The sequence below is a fragment of the Pinus tabuliformis genome, chromosome 6 (genome assembly GCF_031772625.1).
Source record: "Pinus tabuliformis cultivar Carrire ecotype Pingquan chromosome 6, CPIR1, whole genome shotgun sequence".
NCBI lineage: Eukaryota > Viridiplantae > Streptophyta > Pinopsida > Pinales > Pinaceae > Pinus > Pinus tabuliformis.
The window spans coordinates 1,567,016,218-1,567,037,796 of record NC_142292.1 but is presented as its reverse complement, the minus strand read 5'-3'; the positions used below and the strand labels follow the sequence as shown (position 1 = coordinate 1,567,037,796).

Below are 21,579 nucleotides of genomic sequence, written 5' to 3'. Positions count from 1 at the left end.
ACTTCGACAATTGTTCTTGCATATAAATATATATTCAAATGTTCTAAATGAGAAAGAGTTTAAAATTTATCCAAAGAAATACATTTTCGTAGTGTGTAAAGGAGTTGCATTTCCATACAACTATTGGAAAATGCTTGTGCGGACAAGTTTCTATTTGTGAGGAGAAAAAGTCATGGTTGATCCAACATTAGTTGTTTTCTAGATTTATGATATATTACAAAAGACATTTTTGATTTTCAATTGGCTCTGAACGACATCTCCAATCTATGTTTGTGTGTAGGATAACTATGTGGGGGGGAAGTGAATGCAGAAGTATGAAACTTTGCCATAGAAAAATTGTGTTTGTTATTCCACATACTCATTCCTTGGTGTAAATCATAAATTGAAGGGTCTAAGTTTTATGAAGTTTTTGTGACATAACTTTAATAGTAATAATAATAATAGAAAGAAGTAACATGTCACTTCATTTTTCTCATTATCCTAAGAATCATAAATCAAATTTTCTAAGTTTTATAAAGCTCTTGTGGCATAGTTTTGACATGTAACATGTTGGTAGTTGCATTGGCCAGGTGTTGATCATGCATTCCTTTTCTTTGGGATGCATGTTGCCAATGCATATTCCTATATTTCATAGTTCTAGACAAATGGGGGCTTGTTGCAAATTGTTTTACTCTCGTTTTCAGAATTGATACTCTATTTTGAGAATTACGTGTTTTACTTATTAGCATAAGAATTGTACACAATATTTATTTTCGAAAATAGATACATATTTTACTATATTCGTATTAGCTACATTGTGATTCATTTATTTTGTGACTCTATATCTCGTTCATAAACAAGAGTTGTATGCAAATTGGTTGTATCTATATCGTTTTACTTGTTTTCCTCTACATTGTTTATGTTTGTGCTTGTCATTTAGCAATAGTTAATAGTGAACTTTTTTTTAACGTAATTGTTAAAGCATCAATGAACAAACATGTTTGAAGTGTGATTGCTAAAGCATCAATGGAGAAGCATTTGTTTACTATAAAAAGTAATGGTATGGATGCAATACTAATGTATCATAATCTATTTCGTTTAAACAATTTTGAATATGGTTTGGGAGATTCCCTATTTGGTAGTATGCGAAATCTAGTTCATTTTAGATACATGTCAACAAAATTTCATGAAGGAACAATAGAACATTTTAGTAATTGTTTATATGACAGGAAGGTCGAAGCCATACTATCTTACAAACGTGAATTGAATATAGATGCATTGATACATATGCATGGTGTAGATAGGTTGGATGTTTACTTGGAAAGGATGACAAAATCGGCTTCACATACTATCCCTGGATAAGAAAGAGGATTGAGGACCTTGGGGGGACATATTTTGTATACAATGGTTATCAAACTGGCTAAAAATTCCCATAAGACCTTGATTAAAGACAATAATGAAAAACAATTTGCATTTTACTTCATATTTGTGTGAAGAAACTTATGACATATTGTTCCATAGCGAGAATTCAATTGTCAGGCATTTCGAACCACTCCTATGCAAGAAAAAGCATTCAATAGGAATTGATCATGAACCTATAATAAATATAAAAACATACAAAAAAAAACATGGATGGATAAAGATAGAGAAAAGCGTGGGCAGACATATGGTTAAAAAGAATTCTGAATTTTGGAGTAGTTACAGTGAAAGTTGTTTTGAAACAATATTCCCATTGATGGAGAATCAATATGATGTTCCTTTTTTACGACACATAATTGCATATACTTTCTGCAACATAATGATGCATAATGATTAATTTCCATTAAACTGCAGTAAAAAAATACATGAACAAAGATTCAATTAAGAGATTTCCTGGAATAGAAAATTGGCAAGGATACATTATAAAGTTAGCAATGCCATATGAAAAAGGGAAGATGGAAGGTAGTATTTTTATTTATTATTAGATACAATATGCCTTGAACATAACTATATGTATATATGTATAACTTTGTCAAAATAAATGAAAAATGGAAACAGGTATTTGATAATAAAAAAAGATGGATAGGCATATGAGATAGATGCAGATACAAGAAGTAGTGATGATAATGATTACTATGATCAAGTGCCTGTGACAAAGACATTGTTACATGGATTTAGAGATTTGTATAGTATTTATGATATTCGCAATAATCAAATAAACATTGCTCCGGGTGAAGGCTACTAGCCTTTGGGCATATTCAAAGATATTATTCAGAGGAAATGAGCTTTCCCATATTGTTTTATGGAAAAAATTGATTAGATTTTGTTACAAGAAACTTTACATATCACAATATTACTGAGTGGGAAGTTTTGCATCAAGATCATGATTTTGTGTATCATATAACAAATTTATTTTATAAAACAGTGTGAATTATACTCAATCAAGTATTTATTTGTATTTGGATTTGTATAAGAAAAGGATAGTTAAAAGAAAAAAACTAATACCTAAAGATTTTAAAACAAAGGAAAATTTCAAACAAGTTCTTGCATCGAACATTACCTATATGGATCTTAGATGAATACAGACATCGCCAGACTATTTTTCGCATTTGCACAAGAACTTATATGCAATGATCCAACAATTAGGTACACCCACTATATTTTTTTTGTTTAGCAATGTTGAACATATCTCGGAGCCTTTAGTAAATGCTTTGCAACAAATACATAGACAAAAAAAATCTTGTACTGAAAATGAAGTAGATGAAGATGATATTGTTACCTTGATAAGAAATGACTTTGTCACTTGTGTATGATATTACAAAAGAAGAATGAATGCTCTACGTTAGTTTATTTCTCTCTAATTTAATTTCTTATCAGATTAGAATTCCAAATTAGGTCCAAAAATCCATTTTTTTAAAATTTGTTTTCCTACACGATGCGTTTGACAAGTTTGACTCGCATCGACATAGATGCACCCTGTAAATTTACAAGGTGCACCACCATTCGGTGCATGAATTAAACACACCACTATTTTACTGGTGTTTTTCATAATTTACAACACATTGGGAAAATATATAAATTGTACGTCAATGAGTACATTTTTAGGTTACTCCCAGTGTGTTTATATTTACTCAACGCACTGCAAACATAATATTAAAAAAATTATAGCTCGGTGTGTTCGATAACTTGAACGTTCCATACCGGTGCGATAATGTTATATTTATTCATGGTGTAATGTTGTCAAACACACTAGGTTGAAACTTTATATGTTCGAATCAAAATCGGTGGCTCGTATGTATGTACGCATTGTTCTTGGTGCTTTTATGTTATATATAGCACTGGATCTAGTGCATTATTATTTTTGGGTGCACTCGTGATGTTTTTTTTTTTAATTGAATGTTATATGTCCATATTTATAAATAGAATTTTTATTTAATAAAAAAATCATGTTTTATATATGAGGGCTGATGTATTGTATATGCCAATCATGTAGTATAGACGTCAACAGAGGGGGTAGAAGAAGGAGTAGAAGGAAATGGTAGACCAATACAATATGGTCTGAACATGGAAGGCATGAGAAAGAGAGAGATTTATACCCTCACCATATTAGCACAATGACCCAAGTTATTTTAAGTAATGTAGGCCTCCTTGAGTACTATGAGGAGGATACATCCCTGAAGGCGCTGATCTGTGAGTGGGATGTCCACCACAAGTCTTTTTGTGTCATTATTGACACATGGTATAGGCCCAATGAGGAGGAAATATATTTTATCACTGGTCTATCCAGGAGAGGGGAGGATTTTCCCAAGTTCCTTAATGTTTCCATGGCTTTTTAGCTTAGAGTCAACTTGTCTACTCTCAGAGATATGTTGGGGCTCATGCAGTCCATCTAGTATATTTTCAGGTGCGTGTTGGAAAACTACAAATTTCTTCTTTTGCTGCACAGGAGGTTAGGTGCCTCTCATTATTAGTGAGTACCATTGCACACTCTAATAGTGATGGGAAACACGTTAGTTTCCCTCTTTTATTTTATGTTGATTCTTTGATGTAGGTGCCATGATGTATCAGATCGTCTGCCCTTTTTTTGTGGCAGTTTTGTAGGGATTTAGATAGATGTTGTGTAATGATTCATGGGAGGGTGAACTTCCCTTTCGCTTCAAATATTTTTATTTTTATTTTTTGAGAGGTTTCTAGAGACGAGGCCTATTTTTTACCATCACCCTCCTAGGTCGGTGACTGAGGTGTAGATGTGCATGTGGGGCAAGATGATGCCGAAGAGGGGCTTGCCAGAGTATCCTTCTAGAATTTCCACCCAGGAACTAGCGCTACTGGGCAGTGAGGCTGACCACATTTTTATCTTAGTGTTGTGTTTGTACGTAGGGATGGATTGGGGACAGTGTCCAAAGATCCTCTTCACACAGGATGAGCCTACATATGATAGAGGTAATATTAGTGTTTTATTTAAATTAATTTAGTTTCATTTTATTATCTTAATTAATTAGAATAAAATTTATTCTAGCACGTTCTTTAACTTGTTTTATTAAATTGTTTAATGAAATTTTCTACTTATTGTTGTGTACTATATATTTTGTAGATATCGACTCATTCATTAGGGACATGCCTCCTTCCCCACTGGAGGGAGATGTGGAGATGGGCGAGGCCCTGGAGGGTGAGGGACATCCTAATGAGATGTAGAGGGTCGTGTGGGCCTCTAGGGTTGGTTTCAAATTTAGGATGGACTACTATGACTGATTGTATAGGGTTTTGGTTGAGGAGGGAGTCTGCCCTGCGAGGGCTCGAGACATCAATGCAAATCCTTGGTTTCTGGAGCCCTTGAAGGACTTTCTGTGTGATATGATGAGTCTTATGTGTCATATCATTGGAGCTAGCAAGCTACTAGCAACGTGGAGGGATGCAGGGCATCCAATGCTAGATACACATGAGTCTCACGTAGTGCTCCGTGATTATATCATGATGATGAGGGTGGCGATTGCCATCGATTTTTAATTTCCTAGTTGTGGAGGGGAATCACTAAGGTAACCTTTAAACCAGACTTTTAGATTGAAATTTGGCCCTTCCAATCTAGAGAAGGATCTCTCTTTGACTTTTCTACTCTAGGTCACAATAATAACAAGTCTTAAATATGCTCAGTGGCTAGATCAAGTATGATTAATAAAAAATTGGTTGGAGAATGGGAAATTGGACCATTGTTCATGGAGTCATAAGTTTGATCTCAATGAAATTTCCAAGAACTGGTGGAAAGATATATAGGGATCAAAGGCATAAGACAAAGTCCACTTTAGCTAGTGAGTAGAAGGAGGAAACAATCCATTACACAAAGAAGCAATTGAATTTTGTGCAACTTTAGAGGAATAAAATGAAATATTTGAAATAGCAACAAAGTAGAGAATCTAAGTATATGAATTCTACTCATGTATAGATCTTGTGCAAATATGAAGAACTAATAATCATGAGAATTACAAAGAAAATGAACAACACTAGGAGGAATGACTCATAGACATTGCAAATCGAGTCTCTGATAAGCAAATTAAGAACTTTTGTCTTGGATTTTCCATTAACATCAAGAAACCAAATCTACACAATATAGTCTTTTCTTCTGCCAAGAACCAACCCTTGGTTCATTTTCATAAACAACTTTATAGAAAATTACATTATGATCAAAGATCCAATGATAATGGATCTCAAACCTCTTCATCTATGTTTAGCTTACTAAATCAAAAAATCAATGAGGAGATAATATATGATCCCCAAGTTGAATTGATGAGGTGAATTTCTAACTGAAAATTGATTGGGCGTTTTTCTAAAAATAGAAAAAATTAATTCTGGCGAATTTCTGAAAAATAGACTCCAAATATACCTTTTTATCTTCTAAACCATGATATATGTATAAAACATGAAAGAGGTTTCTGTAAATAAGCATGTTCCAAGCAAAAGCCTCTTTCATATTTGAAAAATTCATTTTCATATACTCGAAAAAAGTGCCCAAAGTTAATGACTAAAACAGGAAATCATTTAATATTTAAATATGGAAAAATGGGTTGCAAAGATTCCTTTGTATCCTCTAATCCATGACACCTATGTAAAAACCAAGAGATGGTTTCGTAAATATGTCCATTCCCGCAAAAAACCTCTTTTTATTTTCAAAAATTCGTTTCCAAATGTTTAAAATTTGCTCTTCAAGATGATGACTAAAACAGGGAAAAAAACAAAGTGCTATTAGCGCACCTTGTAAGCACTGAGAAATTAGTTCGTAGAGAAACCTGCAAGTGCTAAAAAATTATTTCGTAGCGCCCCTATGAAATGAAACTTATATTGGCTTCTAAAATGAAATTTAGTTTGGATTACCTTTAACATTTGGATTGGTCATTAATTTACACAAAATCATAAGATACCTTTTTATCCATAAAAAATTATTGACTTGTAACCCAAACTAATTTAAAGATGTTTTAAAATGACTTTCACCTCAAACTTCAAAAGTAATTGAACCAACCTAGAATAGAGATGAATTTTTCAAAGGAATTTTCAACTTTTGGATATGTAAAAAATAGTGCTAATAATGATCATGCTTCTGGTAGTATTACCCCATTGGATCATGGTTAGGGTGTTAGTGATCCTTTTGGTAGTACTACCCCATCAGATCATGGTCAAGGTGTCGATGATCCTTCTGGTAGTACACCTCCTCATCATTCGCCTGATGACCACATCATAGAATTAGAGGAGGTGCTTCAGCTTCTCTAGAGAGAGCAGACCAACCACCTTCTCCTCCACCTCATAGTTCGATAGTTGAGGCAGTACTTGACCATCCATCATCTTCTGGTACAGACCATGTTGCCACTACTACGTTTGTTGTACAAGATATTTGATAGTAGTTATTTGACTTGTTTATATATAAATATATATCACATTTTTATTTATTCATGTTATGTACTTAATTTATATGTTGGTGTTGATGTGTATATTGTTAGGTCACGTTAGGTATGTTCATTTAATGTGATTGCAAATAGATGTGTATGTGATAGAATTTTTTTGATATGAGATGTATATTAATTTGAAGATGTGTGTGGTGATGATGTTAGATTACAATTTTTGTGTTTTGCTAGATGTGATCACGATGATGATGCACTATTAGATTATTAGATTTGTGTGCTAGCTAATGACGTTTATATCTATTAGAGGTGTATATAATTAGATGATGGCAGTGAATTTGAATGTGTATCTTAGATGATGTTTATGTTTGTTAGATGGTTATCATCATGATGTTTATTTTTATGAAATAATATTTATTATAGATTATGTATTGGTGAACTTATATCAAAATTTTAATCTGAAATTGGATGCAGTATGACTTACTTCAAAAAAAAAAAAAATGCAAAGATATTTTTATAAATTACAAAGTTTAGTATGGTTGAAACTATAATTGTAAAATCACCATAATTTTTTTTCTATTGCTTAGATATTTCATTCATATTCATTCTAACCTAATTAGTAAAATATTTCAATACTCAGAGGAAAAAATATTAAAGGTAAAATAATTTTGTTAGTTTTTAATAAGACGAAAATGTGTAACTCATTCAATTTAAAAAATATATATTAATAATAAATTATTCAAAAATGTAGATAGAAAATCATTATACCTCCATATTAATCACAGATTTATCAATCACTAAAATAGATTAAATGTACATCTTTTTTCATATTTTACATTCTAAAAATATATTTTCATATAATAAGATTTGATCCCTCTTGGCTCTTGGTAGATTCGTTGTTAAGATGGATCTATATTAGTTTATAAAATTCAATCTATTGTTAAATTTAAAAAACTTAAGTCATAATTTTTTAAAATTAATTTAGATTTAATATAACTTAAAAAAAATATTATCTTAATAAAATTTAATTTATCACCAAAGTTATGAGATTTTCAAGCAATTTAAATTTAATATTTATAGCAACTCTTACTAATTTAAATTAGAAATTTCTCTCTCTAAAGACGAGGATCAAGAAATGTAAAATAAGGCTTATGAGGTTACTTGTAGTTGCGAATTTGCTCTATTGGAAGCTCTCCCTTGAAGAGGCAAGTGAAATGTTTTCTAGTAATAAAGATATAACATTTTGGTGCTATTTTGGTTCTTTATTTGCTATTATATTGGTTTAAATTTATCTTTTAAAAAAAAAAAATATAATTTAAATAATAAAAAAATCATACAATATTAGATTTAACTTTTTGACAAATAACATATTTGATTATTTCTTAATGAAAAAGTCAAGAAATATTATTTTTTCCACATACTTATCACAAGATAGTCACTAAAATTAATGTTTTGACATTTCTTCTAGCTAATATTACATCATGTTCACAATGATAAAGACATGTCTACTTTAAATAATTTACTTATAAACACATGAAAATATATATTTATTTTGCATAATCTAAATAGGAAAGAAAAATGCATCACCAAGTCTATTAGAAAGTCAAACAAATGCCTCCTAATCACCATCACATTATTTAACATCTAATTCCTAGCCATAAAATATTTATTAATTCAACTTTTATTTATGATAACCATTGAAAAGGAAAGTCAAAACTCTCCATCCATGAATAAAAAAATTAAAACCTCTCATGCATCAATGTAAGCCCATTTATTTTGTCTTATGGTACATAAAACAATGTAATCAACGTTTTATACATGCATAAGACCTCCTTTTAGTTTACATAATGTTGCAAGAACTAGAATTTAAATATAGTAAACATGACATTACCTCTCATGTCAAGAATTTAATCTTACATATTAATACCCAATTTTTTTAGGTGTTAAAATCCTCATAGATTTATCGCTACATGATTTATATTGATTTTGAAAAAAACCTGAAGAAAAAAGTGTGAATTATTTTCTATCACATTGTGAGTTATTTTATCACTTTGTGAGTTATGTTCTATCACTTTGTGAGCTATTTTATCATTTTTTATCCATTTTCTATCACTTTGTGAGTTATTGTAGATTGATACTCACAATGTTATTTGAGAAAGGAGATAATATGAGTATATTTAGATTGGTATCTTATTAAAATATTATTATAAATTGATAACTCATGCTTACAATTACAATCTTCTGATCCATCCTGGTGTCTATCCAAAGGCTACAGAAGAAGTCTACTGTAAATTAGATTTAAACACATTAAACAAATATGTTAAAATTTTGATTTTTAAATTATAAATTACATAATTGGAAATTCTTAGTTTTAAGTGTAAAAATATTTCCACTCCAAAAAAACTTGTAAATGCATTTGTGAATCTTACCAATTATATAAAATGCCAACAAGGAAAATAAAATACAATATAACTAATGAAATAATGAAAACAAAAATTGATAAAGTAGCTATGAAATATACAAGGTTTCTGAACTGTACGGGGGGGAAAGTCGGGCTCTGCAATCTGAACTAGGGTTTGAGTTAGGGTTTGGCACTGGTAACCATGGCGGGTCATGGAGGAGGGAGTTATGCTCCCTCCTACAGTCAAATAGCTGCGAACAGAAGCAAGGAAACTGATCTGCACAACTTCAAGAAACCAACGGAGGTGATAACTGAGGATACTAACATAGGAAATATCAAACCTCACGAACAAAGAGAAAATCATGAGGAAGATAGCAGGGAGAAGAGGAAAGAGGGTAGCAGTTAGAAAGCTACACCTTTGAGGGCAACAGGGGTCTGCAAACCCAAGTCGACCATTACTCCTCGGGTCGTTTTAAGTGACCCAGCGCTACAGGTGCACAGAGATCACATGGTGGAACATGCGATCATATGCAAATTTATGGGGATTTGGCCGACGGAGAAGGCCTTACATGCATGGATAAGGAACCATTGGAAACCTAAGGGGGAAATAAACCTTCACCTTGGATCTAAGGGCTTCTTTACGGTGGTGTTCACGAGCTTAGAAGATAAAGATAGAGTGTTCGAGGGAGGACCCTATTTTTACATTGTTGTAGGCCTTTACATGCAACCATGGGTGATGAATTTTGTCCCAGAACAAGAAACGTTCACTTCAGTACCAGTATGGATAAGACTATACTCCCTTCCTTTAAATTATTGGCTGATGGAGTCTCTAAAGGCTATTGGAAACAAACTAGGGCATTTTATAAAGACATCAGATGCACCATTAAGAGGCAAATACACTTCCTTCGCCCAGATTTGTGTGGAAATGGACTTATCTAGGGCACTCCCGGATGAGATCATTTTGGAAGTTTATGATGAAGAATAGGTGGAGGTGGTGGACTATGAGCATGTACCATTTAGGTTTCGTAAGTGCCATGAACACGGGCACCTATACAGAGACTACCCATTAAACAAACTGGAAAGCAATAAAAAAACCACCACTAGCAAAAATCCCGAGGGTTTCACTAAGGTGGGGGGTAATGGGAAAGAAGGAAAGCGGCACCAAAATAAAATCAACAAGGACAAGCAATTGAAGCACAATAGTTTCAAAACCTTAGAAGAAGAATTTGGAAACAACGGGACAAACAAGAAATCATAGACTAAAACCATTGAGAAGGATAGGGATACTAGCATGGAGGACATACCAGAGAACAGCCAGCAACAGGATGATCTACCGAGCGTTGGGGAGCTTAGTAGGGACCATGATATGACCCCAAGTGAGGTGGGAATGGATGACCAGGAACTACAGGATATTCTTGAGAAGGACAACTTAGACCTAGAAAAGTTTCTGGAGCAGGATATTGCCAAAGGAGTTGACTCCCTGCCAAAAGAGGAGTTTGACACAGTTCAACAGCTCTTCCTATGGAGATCCCAATCGAAGGGTTCTGGAGTCAAAAGAAACCATGACATCTAGTAAATTAGAGGGATGAAGACAATGCAGGAAACACTGGGGCACTCTTCCAAGAACTCGGGTAGGAAAAGAGGAAGGAAAATACAGAATGAGCTGCTAACAGAATGTGGAAAGCTCATGATCAACTCAAGTAAGATGAAAGATCTCACCAGTTATTATTTTACAAATCTTTCTTAATGAAGCTTACAACCTGTAACATTAGGGGCCCAGGAAGTAAAAGGAAACAAAGAAATCTCAACAGTAGAATAAAAGAAGAAAAACCAGATATGGTTTTCATTCATGAAACAAAGTGCTCGATGGATAAAATTAGAGAAATACATAGAAAATGGTTAAGCAAGTATGAGTATCTAGAGGTTAAGTCAGAAAACTCAGCAAGAGAGATTTTTAGGCTTTGGGATCCCCAGAAACTTCGAATCCTGGATGCGGACGTGTCTAGGAACTATCTTTCGTTGGTAATACAACCTTTGGGTGATAGGGAGATTTACATGATTACAAATGTCTATGGTCCTAAAGAAATAGAAGAAAAACTCAAGCTTCTCACTTCCCTTGAGGAGCTAATTGAGAGATATCTTGATATGCCCTGGATTTCAGTAGGGGATTTCAATATGATCAAATCTCTTACAGAGAAAAAAGGTGGTACTAGAACACTAGGCAGAGACTCCATTGCCTTCTAGAACTTCATAAATAACATGAGATTAGTGGATGCTGAAACAATAACTGGCACTTTCACTTGGAACAATAGGAGAGGAGGGGCTTCTGAGGTTGCCTCTAAACTAAATAGATTCATAATCTCAGAGGACCTCTTTCTCATAGTCCCTGACATGTCAGCTTTAATCCTTCCTTGTGGAGGCTCAGACCATTGGCCTGTCTAGCTTGAAGCCACTTTTATGGGTGCACTGAGGAAGATACCTTTTAGGTTTGAAAATGTCTGGCTCTCTCACCCTGACTTCACCAACAATATTGATAAATGGTGGATGGAATAATTTCCCTTTTAAGGCACTAAAATGTTAATGCTACAACAAAGACTTAAACACATCAAAGCCAGACTCAAAGATTGGAACAAAAACCAGTTTGGCAACGTTTTCAAAGCCAAAAGAGAAGTTGAACAGAAACTTTAGGGGATTAATCAGATCATGATCATAGATGGTTTTACTGAGGAAAGGAAAACTCAAGCTGATTCTCTTCAGAAGGAATGGGATGATAGGTGCAAGCAAGAGGAGATTTTCTAGAGAAATAAATCGAGAGTACAATGGATTAGAGAAGGGGATAGAAACACAAAGTTTTTTTATAAATCACCTTTGAGTCACAGGTCACATAACAGAATTTCAAAACTTGGAGATTCTCAAGGGAAAGAGCTCATCACCCACAAACAAATGGAATCTGTCCTAGTACAACACTTCCTTAGCATTGTAGAGGAGCCTCTCTTAGACAGGTCACAGTTCATTAACAAATTCACAAGGCACATTGCCAAGCTTGTAACAAGGGAAGACAATCATAATCTTAATAGGCCAGTGTCTGAAGATGAGGTCAGTGAAGCGATCAATGAGATGCAAAATGGGAAAGCTCCTAGCCCGGATGGTTTTAATTTTGACTTCTTCAAAGCATGCTGGAAAACAGTCAAACATGACATCCTTGATGCAGTGGAAGACTCAAGAAGATCCAAATCGGTCTTGAAGGCTCTCAATGCCTCTTTCATAGCTTTGATTCCAAAGCAGGAAAATTTATGACACCAGACAGATTTAGACCCATAGCTTTATGTAATGTGGTGTACAAAATTATTTCCAAAGTGATCGCTAACAGACTCAAACCCCTTCTTCCAGCTCTTGTCTCAGAGGAGAAAACTGGTTATGTGGAAGGAAGACAGATTCTCAACAACATCATACAAGCTCATGAGATGGTACACTCTCTTAAGAGCAACAAGAAAGCTAGTATGATCATACAGCTTGACCTAGCGAAAGCTTATGACAAGTTAAGCTAGTCTTACATCAAGGCCATGCTAAAAGCCTATGGTTTTGACCACAATTGGATCAGATGGGTTATGGCACTTGCATCCACAACCAGTTTTCCAGTCCTTCTTAATGGCTCGTCCTCAAGAACCTTCATGCCTTCTAGGGGTCTTAGACAAGGAGATCCACTCTCCCCCTTCCTCTTTGTGCTCATGATGGAAGGGCTAGGCAGAGTGATAAAAATGGCAAGTGCTGAGGGAGGAATCTAGGGTTTGAAACTCACCATAGATGGAGCTGCTTCAACTCACCAACAATTTGTGGATGACACCATGCTGCAGGGAATTCTCATGGTCAAGGAAGCCAGAGCTTTTAAAAAAATCTTGAATGAATTTTCTATGGCCGCTGGTACAGAGGTAAGCCTTCACAAAGAAATTTTTTTCTTTTTTAACACTGACATTGTTATTCAAAGAAAACTTACCAAAATTCTAGGGTTCCAAAGGGATCATTTACCCTCTAAGTGCCATGGAATGCCCCTTACAGACAAACCTCTAAGCAGAGTGTGGGAGCTGGTCATTAAAAAACTTCAGGATAGGGTTAGGAAATGGACTTGTAGATATTTGAATTTAGCAGGGTGCCTTGTGCTCACAAAAGCTATCCTGCAGGCCATACCCATTTTCATGATGTCAGCTCTTCTTGCTCCTAAAGGAGTTTTGCAACAGATCAGGAACATTCAAAGAGATTTTCTTTGGGGCAAAGGGGAAGAGAAAAAGAAATGGGCTTTGGTAGCTTGGGATAAGCTCTGCAAACCTAAGGCCCATGGAGGTTTGGGGCTTCATGACCCTGAAACCCTCAGCAGAGTTTCAGGTGCAAAGCTTTGGTGGAGGTGGCTTAAGGAATCGGCAACCCCATGGGCCAAGCTTTGGAAACAGAAATATGCAAATAATTGGCAGGAGAGGGATCATATTCGAATGTCTGGGCTTATCAAGGGCTCCCACATTTGGAATCTTTCTTGGGAAAATAGAGGCATTGTCCAGCAGCACAGCTTCTGGGAGATCTGAGCTGGGAACCTGGCAAAATTCTGGGAGGAAAATTGGCAGCAAGAACCAAACTTGTTTATGGAAGAACTAACTGCTCTTAAGAATGACACTGAAAACAAAGGTTTATGCATCGTAAGTGACTTCTGGAATCAGGCAAGGAACAATGGAAAATGGAGAATATGGAAGGATCTAGGCTACAGGGAAGAGAGCCCTTTGAAATCTCAGGCAGACTCTCTTGCTATGGACTTGGAACAGAGGAAGATTTTGGTATCATCCTCGCCTGACCAACTAAGATGGGGAAGAAACACAGAAGGTAACTTTAACCTCAAAGAAGCCAAACGAATAGCCCTAGGGTTTGATTATGAAAACCCTAATAAGGCATGGAAGGACCTTTGGCAGCACCCGCATTGGATGAAAATAACACTGTTTTTGTGGTTGGTTCAACAAAAGAAAATTCTAACCTAGGAAAATCTTCTGAAGAGAGGTTTTGTTGGCCCATCCAAATGCTATCTATGTGGATCACAAGAGGAGACAATGGAACACTTACTCAACCTCTGCCCTTTCACCTCTACCTTATGGGACTGGCTGGCCTTAGTCTTTAGGAAAACTGATAGGGATGGCCTCAGTATTACCAATACTTTGAAGAATTGGAGAAAATACTTCTCAGGCAATGAGATTATCAACAAATCTTGGACTCTGGTTCCAGGCTCCTTAATCTGGGATGTTTGGAAACAACTCAATGGTAAGATTTTCAAGAACAAAACTGGCTCAACCCAGAACACCATTGAACAAATATTAAGACAGCTCAAAGAAACTGTTGGTGCCATGTTAGGGAGACCTCCTGAGAACCCGAATCTAGCCTAGGACACTCGTATACTGCTGCAGTTGGGTCTCCATTCGCTAGTTCCCCAGAGCATACACAAGGATGTGAGCCAGATAAATGCTGGTAAAGACTTTTGGCAACCTCCTTCTAATGATTTCTTGAAAATTAACATAGATATAGCCTCTAAAGGTAACCAAAGGATGGCTGGTTTTGGCGGGGTCATTAGAGATGAGCAGGGGTGCATAAAGGACATCTTTCATAGTCATTTAGGGACTGCCACTAATAACATGGTGAATCTCGTGGCCTTAGAGTAGTTCCTGGAAATACTAATCGAGTCAAATTCGCATAGTGTTATCATTGAAGCAGACTCTGAATTGGTTATTAATGCGGCCAAGAAGATCTATAATGGAAAATCACCTAGAAAAGTTTCAAAACATTGGCAGATTTTGCAGGTATTTCAACGCATTCATTCCCACCTACAAACCCTGAGAACGTCTAGCTTTGTTCATGTGCAAAGAAAATCCAATATGCTAGTTGATCGTCTGGTGAATGAAGGAGTGTTTTGCAAGGAAAGTTACATTAGGTATGCTTGGGATTCGACACCGTTGGGGAAATTGCGTGAGGTGTCAAAGGCAGGCGGCCAAAGACATGGAAAACTTTCAAACTATTAGGAAGGGACAAGAAGGAAGACTAGTGGAAGTAGGAGAAAGCGGAAGTGTAAGTCATTCTTAATCGTCGATCCCCCAAAAAAAAGAAAAGGAAAAAAAAATGCTTAAAATAGAGCTTTCTATATGGGAGAGGAACTTGGTAAACAACAGGCCTCTTAGAAGGTCACCAACCACAGATCTTGATAGCCTTCATCATCGAATGTACATCGGGTGGAAAAGTAATTGAAGGTTAACTATTCGAGCAGACTCGATAATTTCTAGATTAGTGGTTTATAATCTTCATTGGGTCTAAAAAGAAGGTAAATATCATGCAGGTTTCTGTTCCAATATCACGGAGGACTTTCAGATCAACAAGGGCTTAATCATGCGGTTTTCACATTCTAGAAGTGATCGGAGCTTAAATTTCAAACCAGACCCTAACATTTATAAACTAATGGCTCACAATCCTTATCAGGTCCGTGAACTGGGTAAAAGGGGTGCATGTTACCGAGATGATAGTGTTTGTGACCATCAGATCTCACAGGATCTAGATCGAAAGGACATCGGGTTTCAACATAGGAGGAGGCTAGGTCCAAAAACGGACCTAAAGCTCTACACTTTCCCTGTCTATTTACCCTGTCGGATCCGTAAAGCTGGTAAAGGCCGAGCTTACCTTTGAAGTGAAACCTTTTTTAACTATCGAATCCCTGGGGGTCTCATTGAATGGCCATTGGGTGGATCATGGATGGTGACTTAAAGTGTAAGCCTCAGGTTGAGGGTTTCGGGTTTATTTCAGGTTGTGTAGTTGGTTACTCTTCACAGTGTTAGCCCTTGATGGTCCCTACTTTTGTAAAGCCGTGTAACATATGTAATATTTCTTGTGGATAATAGAAGGCTCCACTCTTATTTGACCAAAAAAAGAAATAATGAAAACAAAAACATACAAAATTAGTATAAATGATGGAATAACACAGGTATATATCACTCTTTGTTGTCATCACCCTGATTATCTTCCTCGCTTGGCATGATAACATCGATGTTCTCAAAAATATGTTTTGATATAGGGTCATGTCTTAATATGAACCACAAATCCCTATCCAACGCATCTGGGTAAAAAAGCACATGGTTGTAGTTTTTGGGGAAAACATAAGGCTCCATAACTTCATGCCACATCTTTCTAGATTTGATAGAATATCATCCCATCATCACGATCTTCCTTTGCATTATTCTGATCAAAGGTGTCCCATCACTTGCACCTAAAAATAACACATTGGAATGAAGAAAAGTCCACTTGAATGATCTCTTATATATTTTTGATGTTACCTAACTTCCCCTATATTAGGTTTTGATTGTGGTGGCTAGCATGACTAGATTGGCCGAACTCGACTTCCATTCCACAATTTTAATTGTTTATAATTTTATAAATATGTAGTGTAAATATATTTTTCTTATACCAAAAAATAACAATGGTGTAAAAGTATTAATTATTAAATCACTTTGATCATTTATTATATTTATTATTTATAAATTATATATTAAAGAAGGTGAAGGATTGAATATCTATAAAAGTTGAACCTATTAAATATTAGATATTAATTAGGATCAATGATTAATTTTAAAATTGAATTCCAAAAAATATATATAAATTACCAAATATTAAATATTTTTTATAATCTGAACTCGGATAATCCACAGTTTTCATTCTTTCTTTGTCGACGTTTCGAGTCTAGACCAAGACTCATCATGAGGACTTGATTTACAAAGGAGAGAGATAAATGTGTTGATAAATAGGGTTGAGGCTGAATTGTCAAGAATGAGAGCCGACCAGTTTCATGCTTGAATGAACAAGATTATTTTTATCTATCTAATATATATTCTATTAGGTTCTTTTTAATTTCATTTATTATTTATTATTTATGGATAATTATTATAGTTATATATTAATATTAATTTTTCTTTTAAGTGAATAGTTTTTGTAATAAGTTTTTTATTTATAAATGATGATTTTGTTTTAATTATTTGCAACTTTATGTTAATTATGATAATATCTTAAATTGTTAGAAGGTTTCTAAGGGAATTGTATTAAAAGATTAGGATGATTTCAATATGTTAATGTTTTTATAGTTTTAATAAATTAAAGTTATTTTTAATTTTTATTTATTATACATGAAAATACTTATTTTCTTGATTAATAAGAATTTCAATTAATAAATATAAACATACATGTTTATTATGCATGAATATTCTTTTTTAACCAAGTAGATATGATAATAGCTTGAGTTTCTTTATTAATTTTTATTTTCTAAATAATTTATTATAAAGATTTGTTTTATTTACTTGAAATATTATTTATGTTTATATTTCTTTTAGTCTTTTAATATTTTATGATTTTGTTTATATTTCATTTAATCTATTACTATTCTTATAATTTTGATATTTTAATTTTATAACTTTATTAATTATACATGAATATACTTATTATACATTTTTATTAATTGCTTGAGTTTTTTTATTAATTTTTTTGTTTACTTAATAATTTATCATAGTGATTTGCTTTTACCTCATTGTAATATTTTATATCTTTGTCTATTTTTCATTTAATTTATTTAATTCATGTAATATTTTAAGAGGATGAAGCGTTATTACTGATTAGGCCTATAAGCTAGATAGTGTAAGAAGGTGTTTATATTACATTAATCTTTTAATATTTTTATAATTTTGGTATATTAAAGCTTATTTATAATTTTATTTATTATACATGAATATACTTCTTATTATACATGCTTATTAATAGCTTGAGTTTTTTATTATTAATTTCTTGTTTACACAGTGATTTATCATAATGATTTGATATTAACATATTTTAATATTTTTAATTTTGTGTCTATTTTTCATTTAAATTATTTAACTCATGTAAGATTTTAAGAGGATAATGAGTTATTAATGAAGAGTTTATTAGGCCTATAAGCTGGATAGGTTATTAAACAAAGTTTTAAGGGGAGGGGCTGATTCGATCTAAAGAAGGGAGGATAAGAAGCAAAGAAGGCAAAAGGAGGGCCAACTTTACTCTATGGGGGTGAGGAGGGAGGTCCAATTCCTACTAATTTCCAAGCCTCCATCTCTGTTGAGGTTATGCGGGTGTTTTATGATCTCAAGAGCCTCCCGAACTTTACGCTTGAACTGGTGTTTTTCATTTGCAATGACTTTCGTGTTTTCAAGGCATATATGGTGGTTTGTCTTACCTGCATGTTCTGCCAAGGCCGAGGAACGGGTTCTTTCCCTTCGGATATCTGCACTATGCTCTTTTAGCCTGATACTGACTAATCTACCTGTTTCCCCGATATATTGATCTCCACAGGAGCAACTGATGATGTAGACACCTTTTTGTTGGAGATGTTCTGGGTTGTCTTTGACTGATTTCATTCTTTGTCTAATAGTTGTCAAGGGTTTGAATGAGGTTTTGATATTCTTATTTAAGAGAATTTTGGCTAGCTTGTCAGTTACGCCCTGAATATATGGAAGGTAGGCATGGGCAGCTGGGGGATTGTTAGTTTTGTTTTTTATGTTTCCAGTTTTGGCTTTTTTAATGGCTTTGAAGATATCTTTATTATTGTATCCTAATTTGGAAAATGCTCTTTTTAAGTAGGTGATTTCTTCGTCGATGTGGCTCTCATCAGAAATTCTACAAGCTCTAGTGAAGAGGGTTTGAAGAACTCCCATTTTTTGGGCTGGGTGGTGGTGGGAATCTGCATGGAGATAGTTATCAGTATGGGTCTTTTTCCTAAACACTTTGTGACCTATAGAACCATCCTTGTTTCTAATGAGGAGGATGTCCAGGAAGGGGATGCAATTATTATCTTCAATTTCCATTGTAAATTTGATGTCCTTAGAAATGCTATTGAGATGGTTTAAAAAAAAATTTAGTTCATCCTCCCCATGGGGCCAATCCACACTAGTGTCGTCCACGAACCTGATCCAAAACCTGGGCTTTAATGGGCAGGTGTCCAGGGCCTTCTTCTCAAACTTTTCCATGAAGAGATTGGTTACAATAGGTGAAAGGGGTGATCCCATAGCCACTCCTGAAGTTTGCTCAAAAATCTCTCCTTGGAATGTGAAGAAGGTGGATCTCAGACAGACTTCAACTAATTTTGCAGTTTGTGGGTCTGCCACTTCTTTCACTACTTGGATTGCTTCATCTAAGGGAATTTTAGTGAACAACTGGACAACATCAAAACTAACGATTTTATCACCTGGATCTACCTTGGCATTTTTAATGAATTCCACATATTGGCTAGAATCTTTTATGTAAGAACTAGTCTTGCCAACCAGCGGAGCTAATTTTCTAGCGACATATTTTGCTAATTCGTAAGTGGGTGATCCTATAGTATTGACTATAGGTCTCAAGGGGACATCCGCTTTATGAATTTTGGGGGCTCCATAAATGCGAGGGGTAATTTCACTGTCAGGAGTAAGGAGTCTTTTTAGTTTTTCATCTAGATTAGTTTCTTTTATGGCTTTTTTGACCAGTCTTGTAATTTTAGAGATGGGGTTCTTTTCAAGCTTCTTGTAGCTGCCACTGTTGTATAAGTGGTCCTTCATTTTGCTTATGTAATCATCATGATTCATTACAACCGTGGCTCCTCCTTTGTCAGCTTTTAAAATGACAATGTCATTGTTATTCCTAAGATTTTTTAGGGCTCTGAGTTGCTCTTGGTTCAAATTCTTTTTAGGGGGCCTTGCTTTCCTAAGGATAACCGCACATTCTTGTCTAACAAGCTCTTTGTCCTCTTCTTTGAGCGTTTTGATTCCATCCTCCAGGCTACATATAATTTCTTCGTTAGGGATTTGTTTCAGGGCTAAGGTGAAATTGAGCCCTTTGCTTAAGACTTCAATTTCTTCTTTTTTCAACTCATAAGAAGAAATATTTATGACTTTATTGTTTGAATTATTTATATTATCTGCCTTAATAATATGATTTGTTATGTTCTTATATGGATTATTATCTATGTTTTCCACGTTACCCTTGTCATCCTCATCTTCCTTATTAGTTTTATCATCTTTATTAACGTTATGCTCCATGTTTACTACGGTATTGTCATTCTTAAACTTCACCGTGCTATTTTTTGGCAAGTTAACGATGCTGCTAAGCGGATTTATGCCCGGTTTGGAGGTTCTAACGTTGTTTACTGCATCGTTGCTGCGGGTTATATTCTTATTTCCCTTCATGTCGTTGCTGATCCATGTTTTCAAGCTGCCCAACTCTTTATGCATGTTTGACCCAAGTTTTGAATCTTTTGCCCAGAGTACCGATTCGTTCAGGTCTACTACCATGTGCGTTTCGATTGGTGTGCTTAACTTTGGTGTTTCTGCCAACGTACTGCGTTTTTGCAACCTGGAGATGCCTCATGTTGCAACGTTGTCCCGGTCTGATGTATTAGTTCCTGCTTTGTCCAATGTTATCTTGTTGCGTGGTATTTTATTTTCCTTCGTTTTATTGTTGTCCCAGGTTTCTCTGCTGCACGGTCCTCCATTCTGTTCTTCAGCTTTACCATCGTGTTGTATTTTTCTAGATTCTTTGTTGAGTGGTTCAGTTCTCCCGGTTTGAAGCCATTCAAGTTTCTCCAGCTTGTTTTTGTGCTTTGCCTGGGTAGATTGTCTCTCATTTTCTGCTTTGAGGGCTGCGCATGCATCTATGACCTTCCAGAGGTCTTCTCTGATCTTTGTTGCAAGTTTTAAGTGGGCCTCAAAGGCTGCTGTAGATAATTTCCATAACAGAATTCTGCACCTGCGTATTTCAAGGCGGATTAAGGTTTTACTGAATCTTTCAAATGTTTTATGGTTGTGCTGGTTGTGTAATCTGTGTTTGATGCAGGCAAAGGGTGGAGTAAGATTGGAATCTCTGCATTGCTTGAGAAAAATTGATGTTTAATCTTATATGGTTGGAGAAAACAAAAACATGTGTGCATGTTCACTAGGATATATTGTCAGTGTTATCTAGGTTTTTTTTTTCTCGAAAAAAACATCTTTTAATATTTATAAATATATTCTAATTTTTTTATATATATTTAATAAATACAAACATTTTAAAGGTTTTATTCAATCCATAATTTTTATATATATTTAATAATTACAAACATTTTAAAGATTTTATTCAATCCATATATAAACAAATAATAATTTAATATTTAAATTTCATTCAAACATTTTATAACATATGAAACATGATATTTACCATCCATATATATGGGTATATATTTTAAAATTTTATTTAATATTTACAATATATTCAAACATTTTATATCTTATTGTT

The 21,579-nt window shown here is 34.5% G+C and overlaps 1 protein-coding gene across 1 annotated transcript; it reads right to left on the bottom strand.

The window, feature by feature from the left end:
• Positions 1–18,332: 18,332 nt before the first annotated feature.
• On the bottom strand, positions 18,333–20,600 carry LOC149264749 (uncharacterized). The gene has a single exon (XM_089400636.1). It carries the CDS (start codon positions 20,598–20,600, stop codon positions 18,333–18,335), a length of 2,268 nt encoding a protein of 755 aa, XP_089256762.1.
• Between the last annotated feature and the right edge of the window lie 979 nt (positions 20,601–21,579).